General features: G+C 41.6%; 1 protein-coding gene across 4 annotated transcripts in view; it reads left to right on the forward strand.

Annotated features, from left to right (window-relative positions):
• Positions 1-1,357: 1,357 nt before the first annotated feature.
• CA10 (carbonic anhydrase 10 (inactive)) overlaps positions 1,358-23,607 on the forward strand; it is a 120,589-nt gene continuing 98,339 nt past the window's right edge. For 2 of the 4 annotated variants that reach the window (XM_015880345.3, XM_015880346.3), the window contains exons 1-2: positions 1,358-1,606; positions 2,252-2,738. In XM_015880345.3, the coding sequence (XP_015735831.2) occupies positions 2,678-2,738 (61 nt within the window). In that variant the 5' untranslated portion in view covers positions 1,358-1,606; positions 2,252-2,677. Of the gene's footprint in view, positions 1,607-2,121; positions 2,182-2,251; positions 2,739-23,607 lie in introns of those variants that run through there. The other 2 variants (XM_032448264.2, XM_085522555.1) reach the window with 2 other exon arrangements.

The following is a 23,607-nucleotide window of genomic DNA, read 5'->3' on the forward strand; positions in this document are numbered from 1 at the left end:
CGCCCACAGGATGCCTTGGTTCCCTATCTCCTATACATTTCATTTTGCCAAAAAGAGATCATTCCTATTCCTTAAATTCCAGTATTCATACCACATCCACCAACGAAAGAAATCCCTCTTGCTACACCATCTCACTGCTTACTGAAAATCCATCAGAAATGATGGAAATTCTTTAAGTTAAACTACTTGTCCTTGAAGGCCTGAATAACAGTGGCTCCTGCCCAGCTACACTTTGCTGATCTTACTGGCCAGAAGATGGCAAACACTTCCTTAAAATCCCAAGTCTCTTATAACCCATCGGAGGAGAGAGAGTAAGCATCAGCAGGCACTGCTGCAGTGCAAGGAGTGCTTATGCTACCTTAAAACTACCAAAATCTGTACAAGAAATTACACTGACTACTAAGTGTCTACTATCCCATTTGTGCTTTCAAACACAATTTGTCCCATTCAGTGTCTTTGAATCACTCAAGAAATCTGTTCTACTGTAAATAAATACTGACCTTCGATTCCTACATATTTCTCAGAGCTGATGACAATAACAGCCTATGGTTTGCTCTTGTATAGATCCCTTACTTCCCCACTCAGGGATCCATGCGTTCCCATTTCACTAGAATCCAGGCAAAGGTGCATCTTCCAAGAAGCCCAGGGGCTTGCTGTTTATAAACCAACCTATATGCAATCCATTATGCATGCAGCCCCCGCTGGAGTATTTGTAATATGACCTCTGCGTACCTGCCAAGAGCCGGGATATCTGTTTGAAACCCAAAGCATCCCCCTCCCTCCCCTTTCCCTCTGCCGCGCAGTGATCAATGAAGGCACCCGCGGTCGGACTGCTTGCAGGAGCACCATTTCACATCCCTATCAACCGGGATTGTTATTTGCGACCCGAAGCTTCTGCTCCCTCCCCTACCGACAGCGGCGGGGCGATCCGGGGCAGCCCCCCGCGCACTGCCCGCTCAGCACTGCGCAGCTCCCCAGCCCCTCTCCGCTGCCTTTCTGCACTCAGTTTCCCCCCCCTCTGCAGAACGGGAAGTCCAACCTCTCCAGGTGCACCTCTTTTTGGATGGGGAAAAAAAAAAATAATAATTGAAATTTGGACCCGTGTTTTAAACAAAGTGAGCGGCAGTTTTTGGAATGTGCCCGAGAAGCCGGACGGCTGCTTCTCTTCGCCTCCCCCGCTCGGCCCAGCCCGCTCCCCGCCGCAGACCCCCCTGCCGCGGTGCGGTGCGGTGCGGTGCGGTGCGGTGCGGTGCGGTGCGGTGCGGTGCGGTGCGGTGCGGCCCCGCCACCGCCCGCCCAGGCGCCGCCTCCGAGCGGAACGGAGCGCTCAGCCCGCGCCCGTGCGCGCCGCCGCGCCGAGCCCCGCCGTGCCCGGCCCGCGGCATCCCGCAGCACGCTGCGCTGCTCGGGGAAATGGCGAACTAGAGGGGATACGGGGAGGAGGGGGGGGAAACCGACGAGCAATGGTACCTCCTTGCAGCTAAAGGTGGTGGTAGGTGGCTGCAGAGCGCGGCACGGAGCTTGACCTCGGTTTGTTTTTGGGACTGCAGGCGAGAGTGACAAATCTGATGAGCTGAAAAAGAGTAAAAAGCGGGAGGATTTGGGGGTAAGTAAGAGATTGCCCCATAATCGGCAGTACTTGTTTGGGGACGGGTTGGGGGGAAGGTATCTCTGCGGAACTACTGTGGATCGGGGAATGCAATTAGCTGTGCATTGCAGCACAAGTACTTCGCTAAGTCTTGCTCGTGCGCTTAGCTTGCCCTTCCTACCGTCAAACCAGGGAGAAGTTTGGGTTTGTTTTTCTTTTCCTCCCTCTTTAAATAAGTTTTAAAATATCGCCATCCTTAGTGAAGCCAGACGGCGATGCGAACAAACCCCGGCTGCCCGCAGCTTCCACTTCTGCAGGTTGGGATGTAGATTTGAGGGGGAGGGGACGAGTGCTGGTGCCCCCCCACCCGGCCCCGACCCCAGCCCCTCCCGGGGCGGCCGAGCTGCGGGGCCGCTGTCGGAGCGGCCCCGGGGGGCGGCAGCGGCGGGGGCAGCGCGGCCGGAGCCGGGCAACGCTTTGCGCGGGGCAAGAACGACCCCTGCAGTCACCGGGCGGAAAGCAGCCTGGGCTCCGGGGATTGCAGAACGCCCGGCTGGAGCCGGCTGCGTCGCGCTCAGCTCCTTGCCGCGGAGGTGCGGTAGCGTTGGGATGGGGGGCGAAGGCGTTGCAGCGGGTATTAATCTCTTTCCGCTCGTTTTGTAGCAGCAGGAGAGGAAACCCCCTTCCTCCGCCGCCTCCCTGCCCCAGGCATGTTGGCGCTGCTCCGCTGAGACGTGCAGAGTTTGGGGTTAACTCGCACCTGATCGCCCTGGAATAGAGACGCTCCGGACCGGATCGGTTGGGGTTTGTGGTCTATGTCTTGTTGGGAAATCCGGCGGATTTTTTTCTCGCTCGTGGAGGAAGAGCCCTGTCCTGGCTGTTGGCTTCGTGGTCTATTTTGGAGGGCGAAGGAAGGGAAGGGATCTTGCTTGAGCCGTACACAGAGGGAGCTCGGACATGTGTTGTCAGCACATCTGGGGAATACAGTCTGCAAGTCCAGAAGGAAAATTGCTGGGATCGTTCGAACTGCGATATTGATCTTTGTTATTTTTTTTCGCCGAGGGATGCACTTGGCATGAGAATCGGAGGATGGAAATTGTTTGGGAGGTGCTTTTTCTTCTGCAAGCGAATTTCATTGTCTGCATTTCAGGTACGCAACCAGCACAGAAAGGGCGGGTGTGGGCTAGAAATACCCGACAGGGCTGCCGGGGTTTCCCGAAGCAAAGGGCAAGAGATGGATAAATGCAGATCTAAACTGTAGTTGAAAAATGCGTGAACAACATATCGTGAGTGGATTGTGACAGAAACCATCAGCCATCAGTTCCCCCCCCCATATCCAGTACCTGTTTAGTAATTACGATACACTGGTTGCAGTAATTAACCACAGTGCGCTGATGAAGCAGGTGCTTTGGATTCTGAATGTATTTTGGTTGTGATAATTAATCCCAACACCGGAGTAATCTCAGAATTTCATAGCTCTTGAAGTTCTTAAACTCGGTGGCTGGGATTCCAGCTTTAGAGTCCTCGGTTTTAAGCTTGCAAAGATCTCTCTCCCCTCTAGTATATAGAAATCAGGTAATTTCAGTTGTCACCAGAGCTTGTCCAATTAATGAATAGGCACGGCCGGGTGTCTAGCGTAAAGGATTGGAACAATTTATTCTTGGGGAAAACACTCCCTTCTGCTGCAAAAGCCCTGGCTGCCTTGTTAATTTGTCATGTCAGTCATGCTGGAATAATTATGTTATAGGAGGCAGTAGCGGGAAGGTGAGCAGTTTTCTAGTTTGGGACACTCCAGGGAACCCCATGGGGATCCAGGCTGCCTGTGTCTCCTGCCGTTCCGCTTCCCTGCAGGCTGCTTCTGCCCTCTGGGTGTTGCATAAGTCCAGGAATGAGAATGTGAGCAGCACCAGCCAGTGCAGTGCAGGGGGAAGAAGGGCATCCCAGTGGGCATGGCAGAGCCCAGCACAGCTGTGGTGATGGAAAGGGAGATCCAAAGCTCCCTTGGGGTCGTGCAGAGAACAGCTCAGGCCGGTCCACAGCCAGCAGTGCCTGCAGCAGCTCATCCTGGCAGTGCCTGCCCCCACTGCGCTTCCTGCAGCGCTTCCCAACTGACCCAGCCTTGCAGCCCTTGGACTGGTGACACTGGTGCTGACATCTGGAGTGGCAGCATCAACATTGATATGTTCTGTCTGCATCTGACCTAAAACTTCTTTTATTCCTAAGCAAATTCTGTTGCTCTCAGCCTGTGTGGAACGTCAGTCCTCCTTTTATCCCTTCAGACTGGCACCATCTGCTACCAGGCACTCAGGTGACACCGGCAGCACCCCAAGCTGACCTTCTACTGGTGCCATTGGTGTCATCAGAATAATTCTCTCTCTCTTTAGAACAGCAAAACCTACTGCGTCTTGTCATTTAAATCTCACGCTTATCTATTTAGCTCAGCATGATGTGCCACCTGTCCAGTTCTCTTCAAATTAGGCACTTCCTTAAGTACCACGGTGAGAATGGAAAAACGAAGGTTATCGCTTTCTTGGCTGTTCTAACAGTAATACCTTGAGACAGAAAAAAGCTGTCCCATTCTCTGCAGGTCCTTATGCCATGCAGTTAGCTGCCAGCGTTTCCTAATCTTCCTCCCTCCTTTCTTTGCTTACCCAAATGAGATCCCAGGCTCCTGAAGCTGACAGTGATGTCAGTCCTGCAGGGGTCTCTTCCCTCTCTATCTCTCTCTCATGTTACAGAGGATTCCCATTCCTGTTTTCCTTTTCACTTTCTTTTTTATTATTATTATTTTTTTCCTTTTAATTTTGTTGTGGTGGAATAGATGGAATAAGTGAATGATGGAATGCTTTTGCTGCATGGGCAAAGCTGGGGTTTCAAATGATTTCTTTTAGCCTTTTAACCACACAGGATGAACACAGAGGCATTTAGCCTTTGGTTTTTTGTTTGTGTTCTTCCTAGGGATTTTTATTTTTTTCAGGAATCCTCAGGATTTGTCACCTTGGTGAAAAGGATTTAGATCTGTAGATATCTGACTGGCACTAATGCTATGTATCTTTTCTCTGTCATCCTTTTTACACTATGTTTTGTAGCATACCGTATAACTGGGGTGTCTGGATAACAGCCCAAGGAAGGGAAGATGTAACAGGCTCTCTTAAGGCTTGCCTGCATTTAATGCTGGGTTCTAGGAGCTGTATCTGTTTAGCACTTCAGCACTGACCAACCATTCAACACGTTGCTGAAAAAACCCCGCTGCTGCAGCACAGTGTTACAAACCACCAGACTGTGAACTAAAGGATGTTGTCACAGCAGTGAAGAGACAGGACAGCTCTGTGCATGGATCTTTCCTGAACATCAGCAGACTGAATTCAGTGTCCATGTCAACCTGCAGTGGCCTTCCCACTAATTTCAGTGGATATTTGGATTTGGGCCTTTTAAGTGCTGCTGTTCAAAGGGATTGTGCGGTCATCGAACAGAACTGACTACCAAGATAGCTCATAAGTAATCTATCATTATTAGTAAACTTATCTATTAAAGATGGGTTCAACCTATATCACAAAATCTTTTGCTTCTTATTTAATGACATTTAGATACAAACTATGCTGAACAGAGCCCTTCTGCTGTTTCTTATTTAAATAATGAAGATATACAATTGGCTTTTTGGTATCTTTCCCATTATTTTTTATGACTTAGTTTTGGTAGGATCTTAATGCATGGAAAAATAACCTATTAAAAGAAGGCATATGCATTTTCAAAATATTATCTAACATTTTTTATTAGGCAGTTACTTGTACGTATTTTGCATTGCTTGGTTTAGAAGACATGGTACGGAGATTTAGGAATATGGAAATATTTTTTAATTACTGGCTCTTATGTTTGGCAAATTATTTATCGTTGAACTTTGCAAACAGTTCTTTTTTAAGATTAAGATTTTAAGATCTCTTGGTGTCCTGAATTAAGGCTTTTGCAACTTGAAATTGTTTGTTTGAAAGGGGAATTTGTGCAGATGGAAATGGGAAAGAAGAATAGACTGAAGGATCAAGAAATTTGTATCTTTTAGAGAGAAATAAAAGGCCTCTCCTTCTAAGTCATGATGCATATTTATTCCTTTGAGGTGTAGTCTCTGAAGAAAAGTAGTCTTGATTCATATTATGGTCTTCAAGGTTTTGTTCGTTTTAATTGCAGTGTAACACAAAAAGAGCACAGGGTAGTCAAAATGCAGATGTCCTCCAAACAGAATGCTGAAATAAGACCCCTCTGCTTCCTTTGAAGATGCAGATCATGATGGTACAGAGGCTACACTGTTTATGGGAAAAGGATTAGAGCTGATAGTATGACAACCAAAATTTTTCCTTTCCTGGTAAGAATAATAAGATTAATTACCATCAGTGTTCTCAGCAGTAGGTTGGATGCTTTTGATCCCATAATGGCTGCCATAGTTTGCTTGCATTGCCATTTGTATAAACCAGTGCATTTTATATATATATATAAATATAAATATTATATATATATATATATATATATATATATATATATATATATATAGTGATTCTAAATATTAATAATCAATTTCAGGATAAACACCAGGATACTGTTTTGAAACTCCTGCAGAATACTGCATTTAAATAAGAAGATACTATAGTAGGCATTAATAAGAAGATATCAATGTACATTTTCTGTTAATGCATCAACAAAATGATTTATAGATCCTGTATGTTCAACAGCCTTGTGGCTTCCTATGAACTGGCACATTACCTCTTACTATTTTGGCTTGCAGGATCTAAAATGGATGAAATTTGTGCAAGTCTCACAGCTCTCATTATTTGAAAGCATTTTCATCTTTCGCTATCATCTTGAAGTCACAAAGGGGCACATCCTTTCTTTGATGTAATTGCTTTGACCTATTTGGCAGAAGTCATGTGAGCTGTAAATCATGTATCATGAACAATTATCTCCTGTGTATCAAGTGTCTCCTGGCATTGAGGTCTACAGGGGTACTTGGAGCACAGTGCATTTCATTTTCTGTCTTGCTGCTTCTGCAGTCTCTGAGCACTTATTACCTGGCATAACACAGGGATGTCCTATAGGAACTTTAAATTATGCCAGGGCTTGAATTAGTAATTGAATGATGATGAGTAAGGCCTGATAACTCTTCTTTTCTTACTGTTATACAACCTGAGGTAATTCAAGCTAGCATAAGTGGTTCCATAGAAGTGAAGAATACCAAGGCTCTCATGTACATTAGTAGCTAACACTGAGTAGCTCGTTATGTTTGAACAAAAATGCTGAAACCACGTTAATTATTTGAGAATAATTATTTTAGAAATAGCTTTTTTTTCTGGCACATTTGTTAAGAAAGAAATGTAGTATCCTGGGGGAAGGAATTATTCATAGCACAGATATATGTGAGAGGAAGGCAATCACTAGGCACATAGGCAGGTAGAATGTGCAGCCTGGTACATCTGGTGGCTAAGATCTTCTGGCATCAAATTTGCTGTAGTATTCCTTTCTGCTTTATCCTATCCCCACGGCTTCATGTGTGTGGGCAAACCTTCATGCTTGCATGGCATTTGTTGATATTACTGAAAATCCACGTGGACTCAATCCTCCTGCTCACATTCAAACACAGGATGGAGGCCATATGTTATTCTCAAAGCCTCTTCGTTTCTTATCATTTGAATGCTTTCTCACTTCAGAGATGTTGCTGCCTTTTCAAAAGGTGTGAAGATGTTTCTGCTTTAAAATCCTATGGAAATAGCCTTGTAGTCCCATATAAGTATCTGCTTTACTTTTGTGTGTGTGTGTCCTGTATTTTTCATCCTTCTATTTTTGTTGTTAGTTTTACAGCTAAAGCGTGACCAGATAGGCGCTAAAGTGTAAAAACAACACACATATTTTTAGTTCATGTAAAGGTAGTCGAAGGGAACGTTTATGAATAGTTTTGCACATATTATGCTGAGCTATTTTCCATCCAGTAAACTGAAGAGAAGAAACAAGTCTTCTGTGCTGTTGTTTTACAGGTCTCAATCAGGAAGACACCCAGTTTCAAAGTGGCCTTTTGGCCTTGTTGCATTCCTCGCTAACAGTTAAAGAACTGTCCAAGCTCTTCCACTGTACTGTCTCAAAGATACAACAGGAAGTTATTATTGTCATAAGAGGGATGAGTGAAACATTTTATATCTGTATTTTGTGTACTGCAGAAGCCTTTCTGGTGATACAGGCAAGCATTGGGTGTCTCACAGGTAGTTTAAAGTTATTTATCAACATGGAAAACATTTTCCATATTATCCAACTGCTTAGCAACTGACGGTTGAGTTAAGAAGACATAAGGGAACCTACATTCACACCTACTTTAAATGACCTCAGAACTCTGAGAATATTATAAACGGCTTTAGTGCTAATGAGATTTAGGCCTTACATATTGTGAAAACTTAAAGCTTGACAATGAGGAAGGCTTTTGATGGTGGGTCTCCAGGCTCCTTTTGAGGGCAGGTGCCACACACAGCTCTATCCAGGGCTGCATCCCTAACATTTTTCCTTTTTTCTTTATTCTTGTTTCTTTATTCCTTATTCTTGTTAAAAAATTATAAATGATCACTTCCCACACATTGAGAGCACCTAAAGTAATAGTCAGAATCAAACAAAATATTCTTTGTTTTACATTATTTGGTATTTCTCCATGCTAAAATATTGCTGGTTTAGATCAGTGATATCAGTATTTCTGTACTAAAATAAATACTCCACAGTGTCATCTTTTGTAACATTATTGCCAGAAAAATATCACAGCAGGTGAAACTCACAGCAAATAATTATAAAATACTTATTAACAAGATACTTAAATAAATATAGATATTATCCACAGTGTTATATATTAACTTGAGCATTCTTTCTTTCTTCCTGCATCAAGTGCTTAATTTGCTCCGAATATTCTGTTTGTCATCTGTCTTTTATGTGTGGAACAGAGTTGTGCACTGGCTGCTCCAAAGTGGCTTTTAAGCACGCAGGGAGGAGGAAGCTAAGCAGCATTATCATTTTTTCCTTTCTAAATGTGTTGACATCTCTAGCTTTTGGAAGTAATGTTTGAGTTGATAGAGAGAAAATGTGTGGTTTTTTTTGAAAATCATCTTGTCAGTTTTGTGGGTTGTTTCCAAATTAAGTTCTTTCCTACTGTTCGCTACTATAATGCCCTGTTCTGCTTCAAAAATACTCCTCAGAATGGAGTTTTTCCATTCTGCCATGGGTAGAAAGACTAGCTCAGTAGGACACCTACAGAATTTTCCTTATTAATGCTGAAAGAAAAAGATAACGAGTAATACTGAAAGGCCTTTTGGCACACGTGACTGAAGAATGGCATCGTTTGAAGTGCTGCTGGAATGATCACACTTTCCAGCAAAGTGCCTGATAGCTCTTCTCCTGGCTCTTGGGTCAGGAAGAATTGCTACTGCCACAGCTGCGTTTCCTTTGGCCAGGTGGAATACTTGGGCTGCTAGAAGGAGCATTAATTTGCATTTGCCACTATGGCAGAGAAAATAAAATGATAATTTGTTTCTGTTTGTGAGAAAGGTAGCAGTGAAGATTGGTGCATGCTGGATGAAAAGGATAAATACACTTTAATACACTGTCCCCAGAAAATGAAATTTCATGGAGAACATGCTATCTGTTCACACATGGGTGGACACTCACACCACTTACAGGAGAGGCCTGCTGTTTCCCATAGGGGAAGCTGTGGTTACAGGAAAAAATGGCAAATGTTCTTTGAAAGAACTGTGTTTGAGGCGGAGTTGGTCCTAACCCAGCTTGGGAGTGTATGAGCAGCAGATTTCTCTGAATGGGATTGTAGAGTATGGATTTTTCCAAGAATGAAAATAATGAATGGAAAGAGACTGAACTACATTTCAGTCAAAAAGGGAAAAACAATGATGTGTTTCAGTGATAAGCCCTGTAACAGTCTGCAGGCAGTAAGAGGTGTTGGCCACAATAACATGACGGAGAAACTGAGGTAAAATGTCGTGTGACAGATCACCCAACAGCAATATAAATATTTCACAGCAGTTCCTGTTCACACTCTCTTGCACCTTGCAGCTTTAGGATTATTCTTAAGCCTTGTTTCTGCTCAGAGACTGACAGTGAATCACTTCACAGCAATGAGGGGGCATGAGGCCACCATGTCGGCCAGAAGGAGGCAAGCCACAGCCCTGGCCTGCCTTGGGTCACGTATCAGTGCTGAGCCCACGGGGATATTTGGGTACCTCAGCCTCGTGTCCTGCTGCTCCTTACCTCACTTCCCCTTGCTGATAGGCTGAAGAAGCTTGACATGGACATGTCTCCTCTCCTTGGACATATGCCTCACATTCACAACTGCAGCAGCAGGAGGCTGAGGGCAGCCAAGGCCCTGGCCTTACCTTTCCTGTGGGGCGGGGAAGCTCAGCAGACCCACTGACTGCTGCAGTAACTGGATATGATGTGCAAATGGATGTGGGCATTCACCTGGCTTCCTCATTATTATTATTTTATTTTTTTTGTCTTTTTATCTTTTTGGTTTTCTTTCATTAGTATTCCTGTTTATAAGTATTGTCTTATTGTTATGGTAAGTTTTTGTGCCTACTGGAAAGCAAAGCAATCTACAAGGACTACACTATCTCCTCTCATTTGCCCAGCTGTTCCTGGGGGTACAGTGTGGCAGTTAGTAATTGCAAGTGGGATTTAAAGTTACCTGCAGATGCATAATTTCTATCTTCAGTAAACCCCTTGGCTCTCTCTCCAAGTTGTTAACAATTCATCTTTGCCAGTCTGTAATTGTGCCTTGGCTCTTAGAGTCACAGGTATTTAGCTCACTGTGGAAAAAGGACACAAAATAGAGTAATAAATAATACTATTTACTTTTATTAGGTAGCATGTTTTCATTCTTGTGAACTAAAAACAGTCATTCTTTTTGGATAGCATTGCTACACATTAATACACAGATCCAGCAAAATGCAAGAAGTAAGAGATACGCTGAAGTGTTTTGCTGTATCTGAGTCTTAATGTGAGATTGTGTGAAATAATTTAGATTAAGAATGTACTCGAGAGCTTTGCCAAAGCAAGGGCTGGGAGGAGTATTATACGTGAATAATACAAAATCTTTGGAAATACCCAGTTTAGATGAGCAGAAATTTTCATAATCCCTGATTAAGTCTAATACTTGTAAAGAAAATAGTTTTGATCATATTCATTCTTTGTGTGGTAAAGCAAAGACATGGACTTCCATGATATGAATAACACAGCAAGAGAAAGTGTGCAATCAGAATTGCAATTCTTTGGATTATGGTTAGTTAATACTTGCTGTATGGATGCCCTGAATGGAACAGATGCCATTTTTCCCAACAGTAAACAGATTTCCCCTGGACTACAGCAAACCAAATTAAAACAAAACAAAACAAAACAAAAACCAGCAATAACAAGAGCTAGGTGACAATTCATCATGATTTTCTTATGTGATGTTATGTTCCACTTTTTCCAGTACATAACTGTATTTAACTTAGATCAGACCTGAAGTACAGAAATAAAGAGGACGTGCCATGTGAAGGCCTGGGCTATGAGGCTTCTTGCCTGAGTGCTGCAGGGATGGCGGCACAGCTGTGCTGTGGGATGAGGAGAGACTCAAAAAACCAGGTGGTGCCAACAGTGGTGCCTGGGGAAACCTCCTGCCAGTTTTGTGCAAGCAGCTGGCACAGCCGAGATTGCATAAGCAGAGTTTAGTCAAGCAGACAGAGGAAACTTCTTGTGGGGAGTATATAAATATACTTGTGGTTCTGTCTATTGTGCTGTCTGTGACCAAAATGAACCAAACTTCACCTCTGTGCAGCTGAGGGAAGGTGGTAGAACAGCCAGTATGTATCAATTGAAAAGTTCCTCAACTTTTAAATGAGGTCAGCATTCATACATGGTGTTAAGATTAAATTTCTACTGCAGCAAGAAAGTTTACTTAACTACTGTATTACTTATGAAAATAGCTAGACAAAGCTCCATGTTTACCTCACCCTTATATATGTTGGCTGTATCTACCAAAGGGGTTGGAATTTCTTCTCCTTCAGCCATTATCGTGCTTTGGCTCTACTTGGTGCTGTACAAACACATAACTCTCACACCTTGTGCTTCTAACTCTCATATTTTAAGTTTACTCTTTGCAACTGGGACCTTCTGTGTCTTCATGCTTTTAAATACCTCCTTACTTCACAGTAACAAAAGAGTATATCTGACAAGACAGTCATTGTCTTCCTTCTAATACTTCTGAAAAAGAACCCGTGACTCAGGTTTCAGAATGCAGAAGAGAACAGTTGAATATAAATCCTTTCAGAAAGGTTTCCCTTTCAATGTCTGCTTTACTGATAACCCAGTAATTGCTCATGAGGACCAAAAGGAGATGTGTCTTCATCACATAATATCATCACATCTCTGGACATCTAAAAATTGATTCTAATCTTTGAATACTTGAGAACACTCCAGAACTTAAAATCTTGAAAATAGAGCATTATTAGGTGGAAAAACAGAGCACACAGCATAGTATTAGTGCATTAAAAAAAAACCCCTAAGTGTTCTGGATGTAACTTTTACTCATATTATATAAACTGTATGGAAATAATCTCCTGGCATTTGCTTGGAATGACAGTCATCAATTCCTACACATTTATTTAAAAACTTACATAGAAACAAACACAAACGTGTTTTGGATGTTCTGCCCAGGGGGAAAAAATAAAACAAGCTTTGCTAATGCAGACTGAAATAAAGCGTGAAGTACAATATTCAGATCAGCTCTTAGCTCATACAGGTAGTGTGCTGCAGAATTACTCCACCAAAAATATGTCGGCACTGAGTTTAATCAAATATTAAGCAGAGGTTTCCTGGTATACAGTCCCGTTAAAAGCACACTGTGACCTCTGCTGCTGGGATTCAGGTATGTGAGGGAACTGTGCTTAGAAGCTTTGCTGGTCATGTGGTCAGAATGATTTTCAATCACTTTGGTCATTGCTGGATTAAAACTGAGGCTGCAGAGATTAATGGTCTGTTGTTACTAATCCACTAAACCTCTGCTCCTAGATCTTTTAAATTGACTGAACCTATAGATTGTTAAGTAACTGAGAGATATGGTTTGTAATGTTTTTAACTATCCCTTGTGATGTTTGGCTTTAGCAGTATCCTGTCATTCCTGACTCCTTGCGACACTGATCTGAGCTCTTCCCAAATTGAACTTTATATATTTTTATTTATGTTATTCTATAGCATAATAAAAGTTGATGTCATTTTAAATGAACATGGATGAACTAAGTTTTACTATGTTTAGACATGAGTTCATGTTAGTAGAAACTCAAATAAGAACAAAGAAACTAAACCTTGTGTTCATTTCCTTGCTACAAGTGGTGGCCATTAATGTCTTTTGGGCTTTATTTACCATGTCTGTGCTTTAGGCTGCAAGTTGGACTTGTTTTGACTTTCGTGTGTAGTTTTGTGAAACACTCCATTCTAAAAGTGTAATTAAAAAAATGTGTTTGGTTTTGTCACAGAAGAACGTAAAATGCCTTCTTTTCAAAATGGTTATTTCCTTTGATAGAAAGAGTTGAATACCTGGTACATGCCAGGTGGGTGCAGATACAACACACATCATATACAAAAAGAAACTGGTTTTGGCTGAATACTAAAGAAAACAGGCAAGCTTTAAGCAACTAGGTTTTGATGTTTGCTGAAACCACAGTGTAATTAACCCTTTAACAGGAAGCATGCTTAAATTATATCTTGCTTTGAATGCAGTTTTGATTCCTATCATTATATGATGAAAACAGGCAGAAATATTTTTGCTTTTGTGTTCGCTGTAGAAGATGTGGAAAAGGTGTAGGAAAGAAAGGTTTACATTTTAACTGTAGTTGCATTTGTCTGCCTGGAAAAAGGGAGTATAAATTAATTACCCATTAAAATCATTGATAAAAAATGCAATTCTGATTTAAAGGGTCAGTATGTCATAAAATTTTATGATTATTAACTTATTAGAGTGCATTCTGCATGTTTATACTGACATAAAGCAAAGTAATGTGGCTTTAACTTTATAATTAACTTCCATCTCTGTGAGAGAATTCTAGTGATTAAAGTAAGCTCTGTGTTTCATGCAGCCATCTCTGGTTTTGAACCCTGGTGTTTTTTGCCTTCTGGTGTCACAGTGGTAGCATGTCTTGATTAAGGACTGCAAGGAGCTTTTACATCTGCTCTTGTTACAAAGCTATGCAGGATAAACTAGGCCAAGATAGCTCATCATGCAAACTATGGACCTCCGATTGCTTCTTTCCCTCTAGATTTAATAATGTGTTCAGATAAAACTGGGACTGTGGAAGTAAACTCAAAGCACTTACATGGATTTTTGTTGATTTCTCAACATTATCTGAAGAAAGACAAAAGCATTAACAGAATACTTAAATATATGACTGTATGAAAGAGATGAGATCCCCCAAGAAGTCATTGCCAGTCATTAGGGAGTACAGTCCTCATCCTCTAGGAAATCAGAGTTCAACATCTAAGCAAAAACCAGTTTCCCTTACTGAGGGGTGTAGGTGAATGAAAATAGTTACTGTGAAAGTGGACAGAAATAGCAACCTTACGTATTCCAAAAGTACGTGATACCATATAAATGTAAGGCCAGGGCTCCTGTGATGTTCCGTAGAAGATTGGTTTGGGAGAACTAGGCTCTAACTGAACTTCCAATGTAAGGGAGGTGAATAAAGTTTGCAGCTTTGTAGGCAGGATTTGAAGCTTCTACACTTGTTGTGGTCTAAATTACAGCCGTACAGTGGGGTGGAAAACTACCCTGATCTTTAGCTAGCACTTCGGCTGGCCATTGGGAGCTCTTTCCACTTGATTCGGTCCACCTTGCACACACTGAGTGAAGTAACACCAAGAGTTTCCCTGTGTTTGTGTCGGTGTACTGAATAGACTCATGGAATCCTGCTCTATAACCTCATATAATAGCTGAAAATGTCTTTCTTTGTCAAACCTAACTTCTTCTGTTTAGACACAAGTAGCTCTTTATAATCCTGCTGAGCAAGTGAGAAATACTAACCTATTAGAATTAGAGCAGTTTTTACCCTCTTGGTTTGAATGTAAAATAAGAAGCCAGATCCTGTAGTTACATAAATCAGTGCAACTCGAAAGCTGTTTTCTACTTTGTAAGAGAAAGGAGCCAGCCCAAAGCACGTGTGCTTGGGGATGGGGTCCTGGGGTGCATTAGTGTGGGGAGTTTGTCTTTTGATATGAAGTAAAATGCCCTCTAGCTCTGTTAACCCAAACGTTTATTCTGTGCTTCAAACCCAGGTTTAAGTATGACTGAAATATTCCAACAATTGCCAAATAAACGTGTAGTTTGCTCATTTGGGGGGATTTGTTTTTGCAGCAATCGTACAAAGAGGGCCCTATTATCGATACTCCCTATTCTTTTTAAAGCTTCTGCCATCTCTTGCACTCCTGGTATTGCTGTTTTTTTCTCAGTTGCTCTTAAAGGCAATATTAACAGATGGTATGCATTGCTCATTAAATCTGCATCTACACCTCTCCAAGGACTGCAAAGATGTTGGGAAACAGACCATGTTACTGCAGTAAGCGCTTAGAAGCATGAAACTTACTGTGCTATTCATGAGCAGATTTCAGATTTGGTATGTTTTAAGTGCTTTAGCAGTAGGGTTACAAATACCTTGTTTGAATATTTCTATTTTAGCCCAGCCTGGGTATGTTCTGCTTTCTCACAGACTGGATGAGGTGTCTGTGTTCCTTTCATGCTTTCCATATTTGCTCTTTCATAGCTTTATAGTCCACAACTATTCCCTTTTACATAAATTAGGTTCTTAATGCTAGACATTATACCTGGATATTCCCAGATATTCCTAGATATTCCCCCACCACTGATTACATGCATCATATGAGGTACTTGTGCTTTCTCTTAAGATCACTTGCCCTGTAATGCTTAGCTCTTCTTTTTGTCCTGCCTGCAGTAATGACCCTCTGAAAACAGGTTAGATGTATCGATGATACTTTTAGCCCTTCTGATTTCCAGTGTCTGAGGAGACAGCGCCTTGATGTGTGAGTCAGGAGGGCATTGTGCTGCTGTGGAATTTATCTTCTGAGTGTTTCACGTTTGTGGTGAGAGATGCAGAAGCCCAAATAGCAAATAAAAATTACCATTTCACCTTCTTTGTTACTCTGATTTGTAACTGATTTGATCTGCCCAGCAATCCTAAACATGTCAATATGGCCAGAAATGAGGTGCTCTCCTCTTGTTTCTCTTAGGTTTTTCTCTTCTTTGGAAATGTTGGGTCAGAAAGGTTCAGCTGCTTCTGATTCCAAGGTTACAATTTTCTTTTCTAGTTGATCCATGTTAAGGGTAAGGAAGCTAAAAAGTGAGCAGTACCTTAAGTGGAAATGATAGCTACCCTTACCATTTGTATAGAAAGAACCATTTTAACCCTTCTGTGTTTGAGATGGTCTAAATGGGCAATGAAAAGTGGAAATTCATTTCCTTCTCCTACAACATTGCATATATATTTCTGATTTTCCACAGGCCAAGATCATTTCATTTTCTATAAGCAAAGCTTCTATAAAAAGAGATTTTAAATAAATCAATTTCATTATTGGGCTACAAAAAGCAGTGTAGGCCCTCCTGGGATGAAATGAACCTACTTTGTATACATTTAGGTTGTTTACTTGGAAAGAGGCTAAAGTGAACCTGGTAAACACTGTACATTTATGCAGTATGTTTTCTGAATGCAGACAAAAGATGCACCTGACCTTCTGAAGAATCAGGGGGAGGAATACAAAGATCCTGACTGTTTTAGTCATCAAATCTTGGCCCTTTTTTCTTTTTTCCCAAGCACTTAACTAAGAGTACAGAAGCTGTTGGCATCCTGAAAGACAAAACAGATAATAACTTAAATGCTCTGAAGTTCTTCACTATGCGCTGTTGACCTTTGAGGCATCTGACTACTTACTAAGATTATTTCATTAGTATTTGCACACTGACTTGCTGCCAAAAAGTCAATCTGCTTTTCCACGGCATGGTTTTATTTTGAAGGTCTTCAGCTGTGGAATAAAATCCAGCATGTAAAAAAGAGCTGGCAGAATTGGAAGCTTTCCAGTGAAAGCTTTCCCAGGTTAAACTCTGGTGATGCTGAAACATTACAAGTGTTTTATGTGGCCTCCTTTCCCTTGTGCCTTACCTAACATAGCTGTTCCTGAAGAAGGGCAACAGTTGTAGTTCCCACTGCCCCCCAGAGAATGTTCTACTTCTTATTTACAAGATGGCATTTATACATCATTTGGACTTGGGTTTTGTCAGTCTCAAAACAGTTTCTTTAAGATATTTATGATGACCTTTACAATTCCTCTGATAGAGTTGATTAGTAAGGATATAAATCACAGTATGGATCTCATATTTATATGCTTAACCTCCTTGTGTTATTGAAAACACTTATGCTGGCTATTTAAGACAACATGCGAACAACAAACGTCCTATTTATTGAGTGTACAGGGCTGAGCTCATTTTTGTTTATGATGGATTCATGCTGATGAGCCAGCCAAATACCTGGAGTCTGTAGGATGAAGGTACAGTTTATACTTTATCATTAGACTTTGAGTTCAATCCTTTGGTATATTGGCAAGGCCTGCATTTCACAAGGAGTGGACTAAAGTAATTCTCATGTTCCAGTCCAGTGGAGTAAACAAACAACTACATTCTGCAAATGTTGCAGACTTGGGATCTGTTTCAAGGAAAGCCCAATTAGAAGCTTAAGAAGGCAGCCTAGCCTGTCTCCTTGGGATAAGGCATGCATGACTGCAGGTATTTAGCTAGTGCCTGACAGGACGGAGCTCTCCTCTTAATTGGAGCTTTTCAATGCTACTTCAACCTAACCAATGTGCACAGTAAGTCAGCACAGCTCCACTGATCTCACTAAGTATACACCTGACTTGCACTAACTGTAAGCTATCTCCTCCTAGAGACAAGAGCTGGGGATCTTATATTCATCTTCATGTACCAATGAAGACGAGATGGTGTTATTGTTACTCTCAGTTATTCCCAAGTTAATACAGTGGAATCACTGTCTCAGGAGACTCCCAGGCCTCTGGCTTTAAGGGCTGTAAAGTTTTAGATGAAGGATCTCTCTTGCCTGTTTATTCTTGAATTCTTTTTTCCAAAGCTTTTGCTGCTGGCTATTGCTGCAGATCAACATGATTCTAATGCTTCTTTCCCCTCTTTCAAATACACGCAGGGTATGGGCTAATGGGAGATGGAGCAGCTCTGAGAATCTTTTGCAGGAGAAAGAAGGATGTAAAAGGTCCAGAGCAAAGAGAGTCCACGAGTATTAAGACTTCAGAGTTTAACCACTAGTTCACTGTCTTCTACACTTAGGACATTTGCTAAAAAGCAGCAGCTCAGCAAGGTGTGTTTCAACAGCTGAGATCCCTGGTTTTGTTCTTTCTGATGCAGTTCCTGCCCCTTTCTTTTCACTTCTTGTTAATACCATTACTACTGGTCCAGGTGCTCACTTCCCTATCCATATCCCCTCTCCCACTCCCACAGATCCCCCAGTAGCCTACTCTTAAATGAAGGGTTCATATCTCATCTACTGACTGCCTTGCACATTATTTGATCTGCTCTGCTGTTGTTCTTACTTTCATATATAACACACACATATTTATTATGGTGGCAATTGCTATGCAAATTGTACACAGATATATAGCACATCACCAACATGCATATGAATCTTCATGTAAGCATGATAAAAATGAAGTCAGCATCTGAGAGAAACAAATTGCCTCGACAGACTTCAAATAAGTTACAGATCCTGCACCTTCATCAAATGAAGTGCTTTGGGCAGGATTTGTGTATATGCTGTAACTGGGACTGGCTGGGTGAAGGCAGCTGTAGGTGCTGGGGTGGGAAGACGAGAAGACAGTTGGTGCGGAGGAGACCGTGCCTGAATGAGGTGCTGTGGAATGGAGGAGGCAAGGAGAGAAACAGAGGAGAAAATTAGGTTTGGTATGGGAAGGACAGGAAAGAGCTGACCTTGTAATCACTTTGGTAGGTACAAGAGGGATGGCAGTTGGTGGATTTTTCTTTCTTAGTTTTCTTAAAGAATAAGAGCAGGGAGAGGCAAGTGAAGAATTTTTATTCTCACAATCTGAAGTTATCTTAGCACTCAGAAATCATGAAGTAACTGAAGTAGGGTTACGTGTAAGGGTAGTTTGGGAAAAGACACTAATTCAGCACTTTGTCAGTTTATTGCAGAGGTTGTAGGACACAGTGAATTAAAGAGGACTGCAGGAAGAGAAGATGGTCACATAGACTTCTCTAGAGAGAAGAATTTTATCCCCATCTCTGCCAGAGCTTGAGTTGCTTGGCAACTTACTTTAATCAACCTTCCCAAGGGTGGTCACTGATTATATGTTTCCTCATTCCCCCAAGGCTCCATTTGCAGAAGTGCTGAACAGATACAGCTAAAAAGATCAATGGGATAAATGTTTTGTTTGAATCAAGTGAATCAAGTCTAAACACAGTAAAAATCATACAGTGGGTTCGCTAATTGGCTAATCAAAAGTTGGGAATATCTTTCTTTTGGGAGTTTGAATTGTGTGCTAAAAGAAAACATGACACTTTTACCTTGAAATGCTAGCAAGACTGTGACTGAAGTAGCCTTTCACAGCACTGCCTGGTTGGTTACAGATAATGAGCCTTTGAGGTTTTCTTCTGCACAGAGAGCTGAACCAGCAGCCCTTGCTCTCTATCTCAAACCCAAGTGTAAGGCTGGGATAAATAGAGTCACATAGACATCCTAAGGAAAACATAAATGAGACCCCTTCCTTTGGACAGATGTGTAATTCCAATTGTTCCCTTCCCCCATACTCTTGCAAACATCTACTAGCTTACCTAACCTAAGAACTACCAGGTTCTTACATAATTGCTAGGAGCACATTTGAGGTCAGCTCTCGCTCTGTTAAAGTCTCTCTACAATTTGACCAGACTTCATTGGAAGAGAAAGGGGATCAGGCCCCTAAGAAGACAGCTTTTATTCTCTATACAGAAGGAAGAAATGTCTATAGCTGTTATAGCTTTGTAACTGTAGAAATCCTATTGTCCACTTTTTCTTAGACTGAAGTTTGGAAAACTTTTCCTTCCTAAAGGCCAGGCAGGTATTTCTGTTATTTGCTTGAAGAAAAAGAGCATACATTAAAAATCATCTTATTTTTGTTGTGTTATTGTATGACAGCATTAGCTAACCCAAACAAATGTCTGTGTCAGCATTTTGAGCTGATTTAAGATTGAGGTTGTGTTTATAGTTGGGATGCTGACCTGGTTAGTACTGTACAAGATTCTCTAGGCTGAAGTCAGCTGAGTTAATGAAGCCACTGGGTTGTCAGATAAAACTTGGACTTATTTGGGAAATCTAAAAGTTAAAAAAAGAAAAAAAAAAAAAGAAAAAGCAATTCTATTAATTAATTTCCACTCAATAGAGAAAACTTGTTCTTCTGTGAGCTGTTTCTGGAGAATGGGAGAGGGAAGAATGTAGATCTCCTATCAACTCAAAAACAAGTGCTCTTATTCCTACAAAGACCGGCAGAATAAATATTGCCCTACAACAACCGGGTAAATATTGACAATTCTTGGACTGTCTTCCAAGAAAATCATATTTTAAGAAAGTATTAACCCTAAATCAATTATATTCTTTGAGCAGCCTTCTGGTTTTGTGGAGTAAACAGACCTCACTTACTTCGTTAATATCAGAGGTTGTTGTTTTGTTTACTGTCCTGACATCTCCCACACATTCAGGCTGCCTTCTGATGGCAGAAAATAATGAAAAAAAGCACCGGGTGTTTGAAAAGTAAATATAGCACCGTTGGGGCTATGGCACAGCTGCAGAAGTGAGCAGCTGAGCTGTGCAGCAGTGTAAGCTCAGTGCACCATTCTTCATTTCTACCTGGGATTGCAGTTGGGGAAATCAGAATTAAAGAAATCAGCACTCAGAAATAAAGACTGGGACATGGATGCATCTCAAAACCTCTGTATTCAGAGCACATTTGAAGTAGAATAATTCCTCTCCGTTTAAATCTTTTACAATAGGCTACAAAAGTAACATTGATCAAAATATTGTGTTCTGCAGATATTGTGTCAGTCTTGTTAAATCTTATTAATCTTCCCCGGTTCAAGAACAACAACCCTTGACAATACATAAGCTGCTTGTATCAGGATGAGTTAGAGACTTGATCTCCTTTCATATACACATGTATCAATATGAAGACCATGTACACGACCAGTTTCAGAACCAGGAGGTGAAGGCAGGACGTGGCCAAACACTACAAAATGGAGATACATACAGTAAGGTTTGTCGTAAGGTCTGAAGGGCCATAGAACAGTTTAAGGTAGGTGCAGCTGTGGTTAAACTGTTTGCTCTCCAGCTAAATAACAGGGTCTCTTAAGCTCATGAACACAGATGGTCCTCTGTGTTTTGTGCTGCTTCCAGCATATGACCTCTGCAACTCTTTGGTGCCACAAATACTACAAAAAAATAAATAAGAACAGTCCTATCAACATATTGCTGCACAAAGTTGTGTTGGGGAAAAAAACAACAGATGCTGCATACACAGTACCATAAGGATTTAAGAAAACACATGATTCCTTTTAGGTATATGGCTGGATCAGCTCCAAGAATGTATGGAAGGGGAGGGACCGATCTGACTAAGTGTAAAATAAGTTACCAACTTCTGGTACTGTAGCTCAGTTGCCTTTGCAGCTGAGTGAACCTGGACTGATATAAAGTTGATTGCTGGAAAAGACTCTGCTGTAAGACACGCTCTTTGTATCCAGTTTTGTCATCCAATTGTGACTCCAGCATCTGTCTAACAGGGCTCAAAATCCAGTTTTCAGAGTCGGTAATATTGTTTGTTGCATAACTGTATGGTCACCCATCCAGATGCAATGGACTTTGATCTGTGTGCATTATTCATCAGCCCTCACTGGATTTCCCGGGTGGTGAGCACAGAGTTTCACAAACAGGCATTTGTGTGAAGGGAAGCACTTAAACATGCACTCTTCACTCAGTTTCTCCTGGGCTGCTGTTCTGGGGCTCTTGTGCTCACTGCTAATGCTACATGTTGCTCTGTGCTACTGCATCGTGGTTGTGTTGAGATGGGAATGTGGCGAATATCTAAATGTATCAATAGATGGATAACTGCTCAGCACATTTATAAATGAAATTACGTGGGCAATGAGTACTATGGATGGACAGGATTTGCTGTACTACTGTCATACTCAGTATGTTGCACAGTAGGTGGTAGGCAGCTGGTGTTTATGGCTAAGTTACTGGAATGATCCCATCTGCAGCTTGCCCCATAGGGTGCGAAGGAGGCAGGGCTTTCACAGCTCCTTGTTGTTTTGTTCTTCTGTTTTGGTTCTTGTTGGAGGGGCTTCAATTCGGGTCTCAGCAAAAGATAAATCAGAGCACGGGAGCAATCACAAGGGTTAGCACAGAAGAAGACCTAAGCAGTAATTAATGAATTGGAATGTCGATGCAATACAACATGGCTGGCAGCTGAGATGAGTAAGACATGATCTTTTCTTATCCGTTCTGTCTTATCCTGGCAGCTGATCTGACTCAAATGACTTTTCCCTCTGGTTACTCTTCTGGTTCCCACTGAACTGCAGTGTTCAGCTTTGTCCAATTATCTTACGTTGTTTAGTTCAAAATTCTGAACAAAAGCTGCTTCTCTGCACTTTGTCCAAGTTTGGATGAGGCAAAGCACCTGTGCTTCAATGTATTCATGTATGTTGACTCTCCCTCATGTAGGTTATAAGGAAGTAAGATTTAGCTACAGAGGTTGAGCTACAAAGTTACAAGGTTTTTGCTACTTGTTAAGAAATGTCTGGTATCAGTAACCAAGAACCAACTTCTGCTGAGGAGCTGATGAACTGCAGTGGTGAGGAAGAACAACTGCAAATTACATTATGACGGGTTCTGACTTCAGATTTTCTCTGCCCAGATTCCCAGCAGACTGAAGGCTGCCTTAATGCTTCAATCTACGTCCATGTCTCTACTCATAAGACTGTGGAAAATAATGGCAATTAAGCATTATTGATTCATTGTGTATGATATAGCCCTCTCAAATGTTTCCATATCACATTCTGGGCCACAAGCTTTCATGAAGCCATAGCATTCAGTGTGGTATGAGGCAGCTGTGTATTTTGAAGGATCAAGCACCTAATATTGATGCCATGCCATTTGTCTTGAGGTTAATTGGAAGACCTTTATTTTTTACTCTTGAGTTTGCCTTAGCAGTGATAAATATTAAATTCTGGGCAAGCTCCCACAGGGTAAGACTGCCACAGAAATCATTTTACTGAAGGGAAGGAAAAGAATGAGTAAGATCTGCCTGTGGCACTTAATGGGACATTCTGTCTATTTGTTCTTTTACTGATTGGTAACTTCATGTTTAGAGAGTACTAAGAGCACGTAGGGTCAGAAAGCCAATGAGATGTCAATATCATACATGCTTCTGAGGAAGGAACTTAGTGGTTTCCTTTTAAAGGAAGCCCTATTAATTTGGCATTAATAATGTATTGAAGTTTAAAGGCTCAAGGATACTGAGGCCATTTCTTTGAAGATGCTGAGTCCTAAAACTGCACTGAAATTAATAGGAGAGGAAGGCATGCAGCACAACGCAAAGAGCTATTCCAAAGTTAAGATCACAAGATATCTTGCTTCTTCTAACTGTGCTTTGCTATAGAACTCTTCAGACTTCATATCTAGACATGATTAAGCAGCTCACCAGAGACAACCTAACTAATGCGGTGCAGAGCAGACTATGGTGTGTGCTGACAATTATATCAGAGACTATGGAAAACAGTGAGAAACAACTTGTATGTATTCCAGATTCTCTCATATCAAAGGAATCTGCCCAGCTTTCTAAGGTAACATAGGGAGCTTCCATATAGATCTCTATCTCCTTATCTCTTCAGAGAT

Source organism: Coturnix japonica, chromosome 23 (assembly GCF_054131305.1).
Source record: "Coturnix japonica strain WE chromosome 23, WE-NBRP24, whole genome shotgun sequence".
Lineage (NCBI taxonomy): Eukaryota > Metazoa > Chordata > Aves > Galliformes > Phasianidae > Coturnix > Coturnix japonica.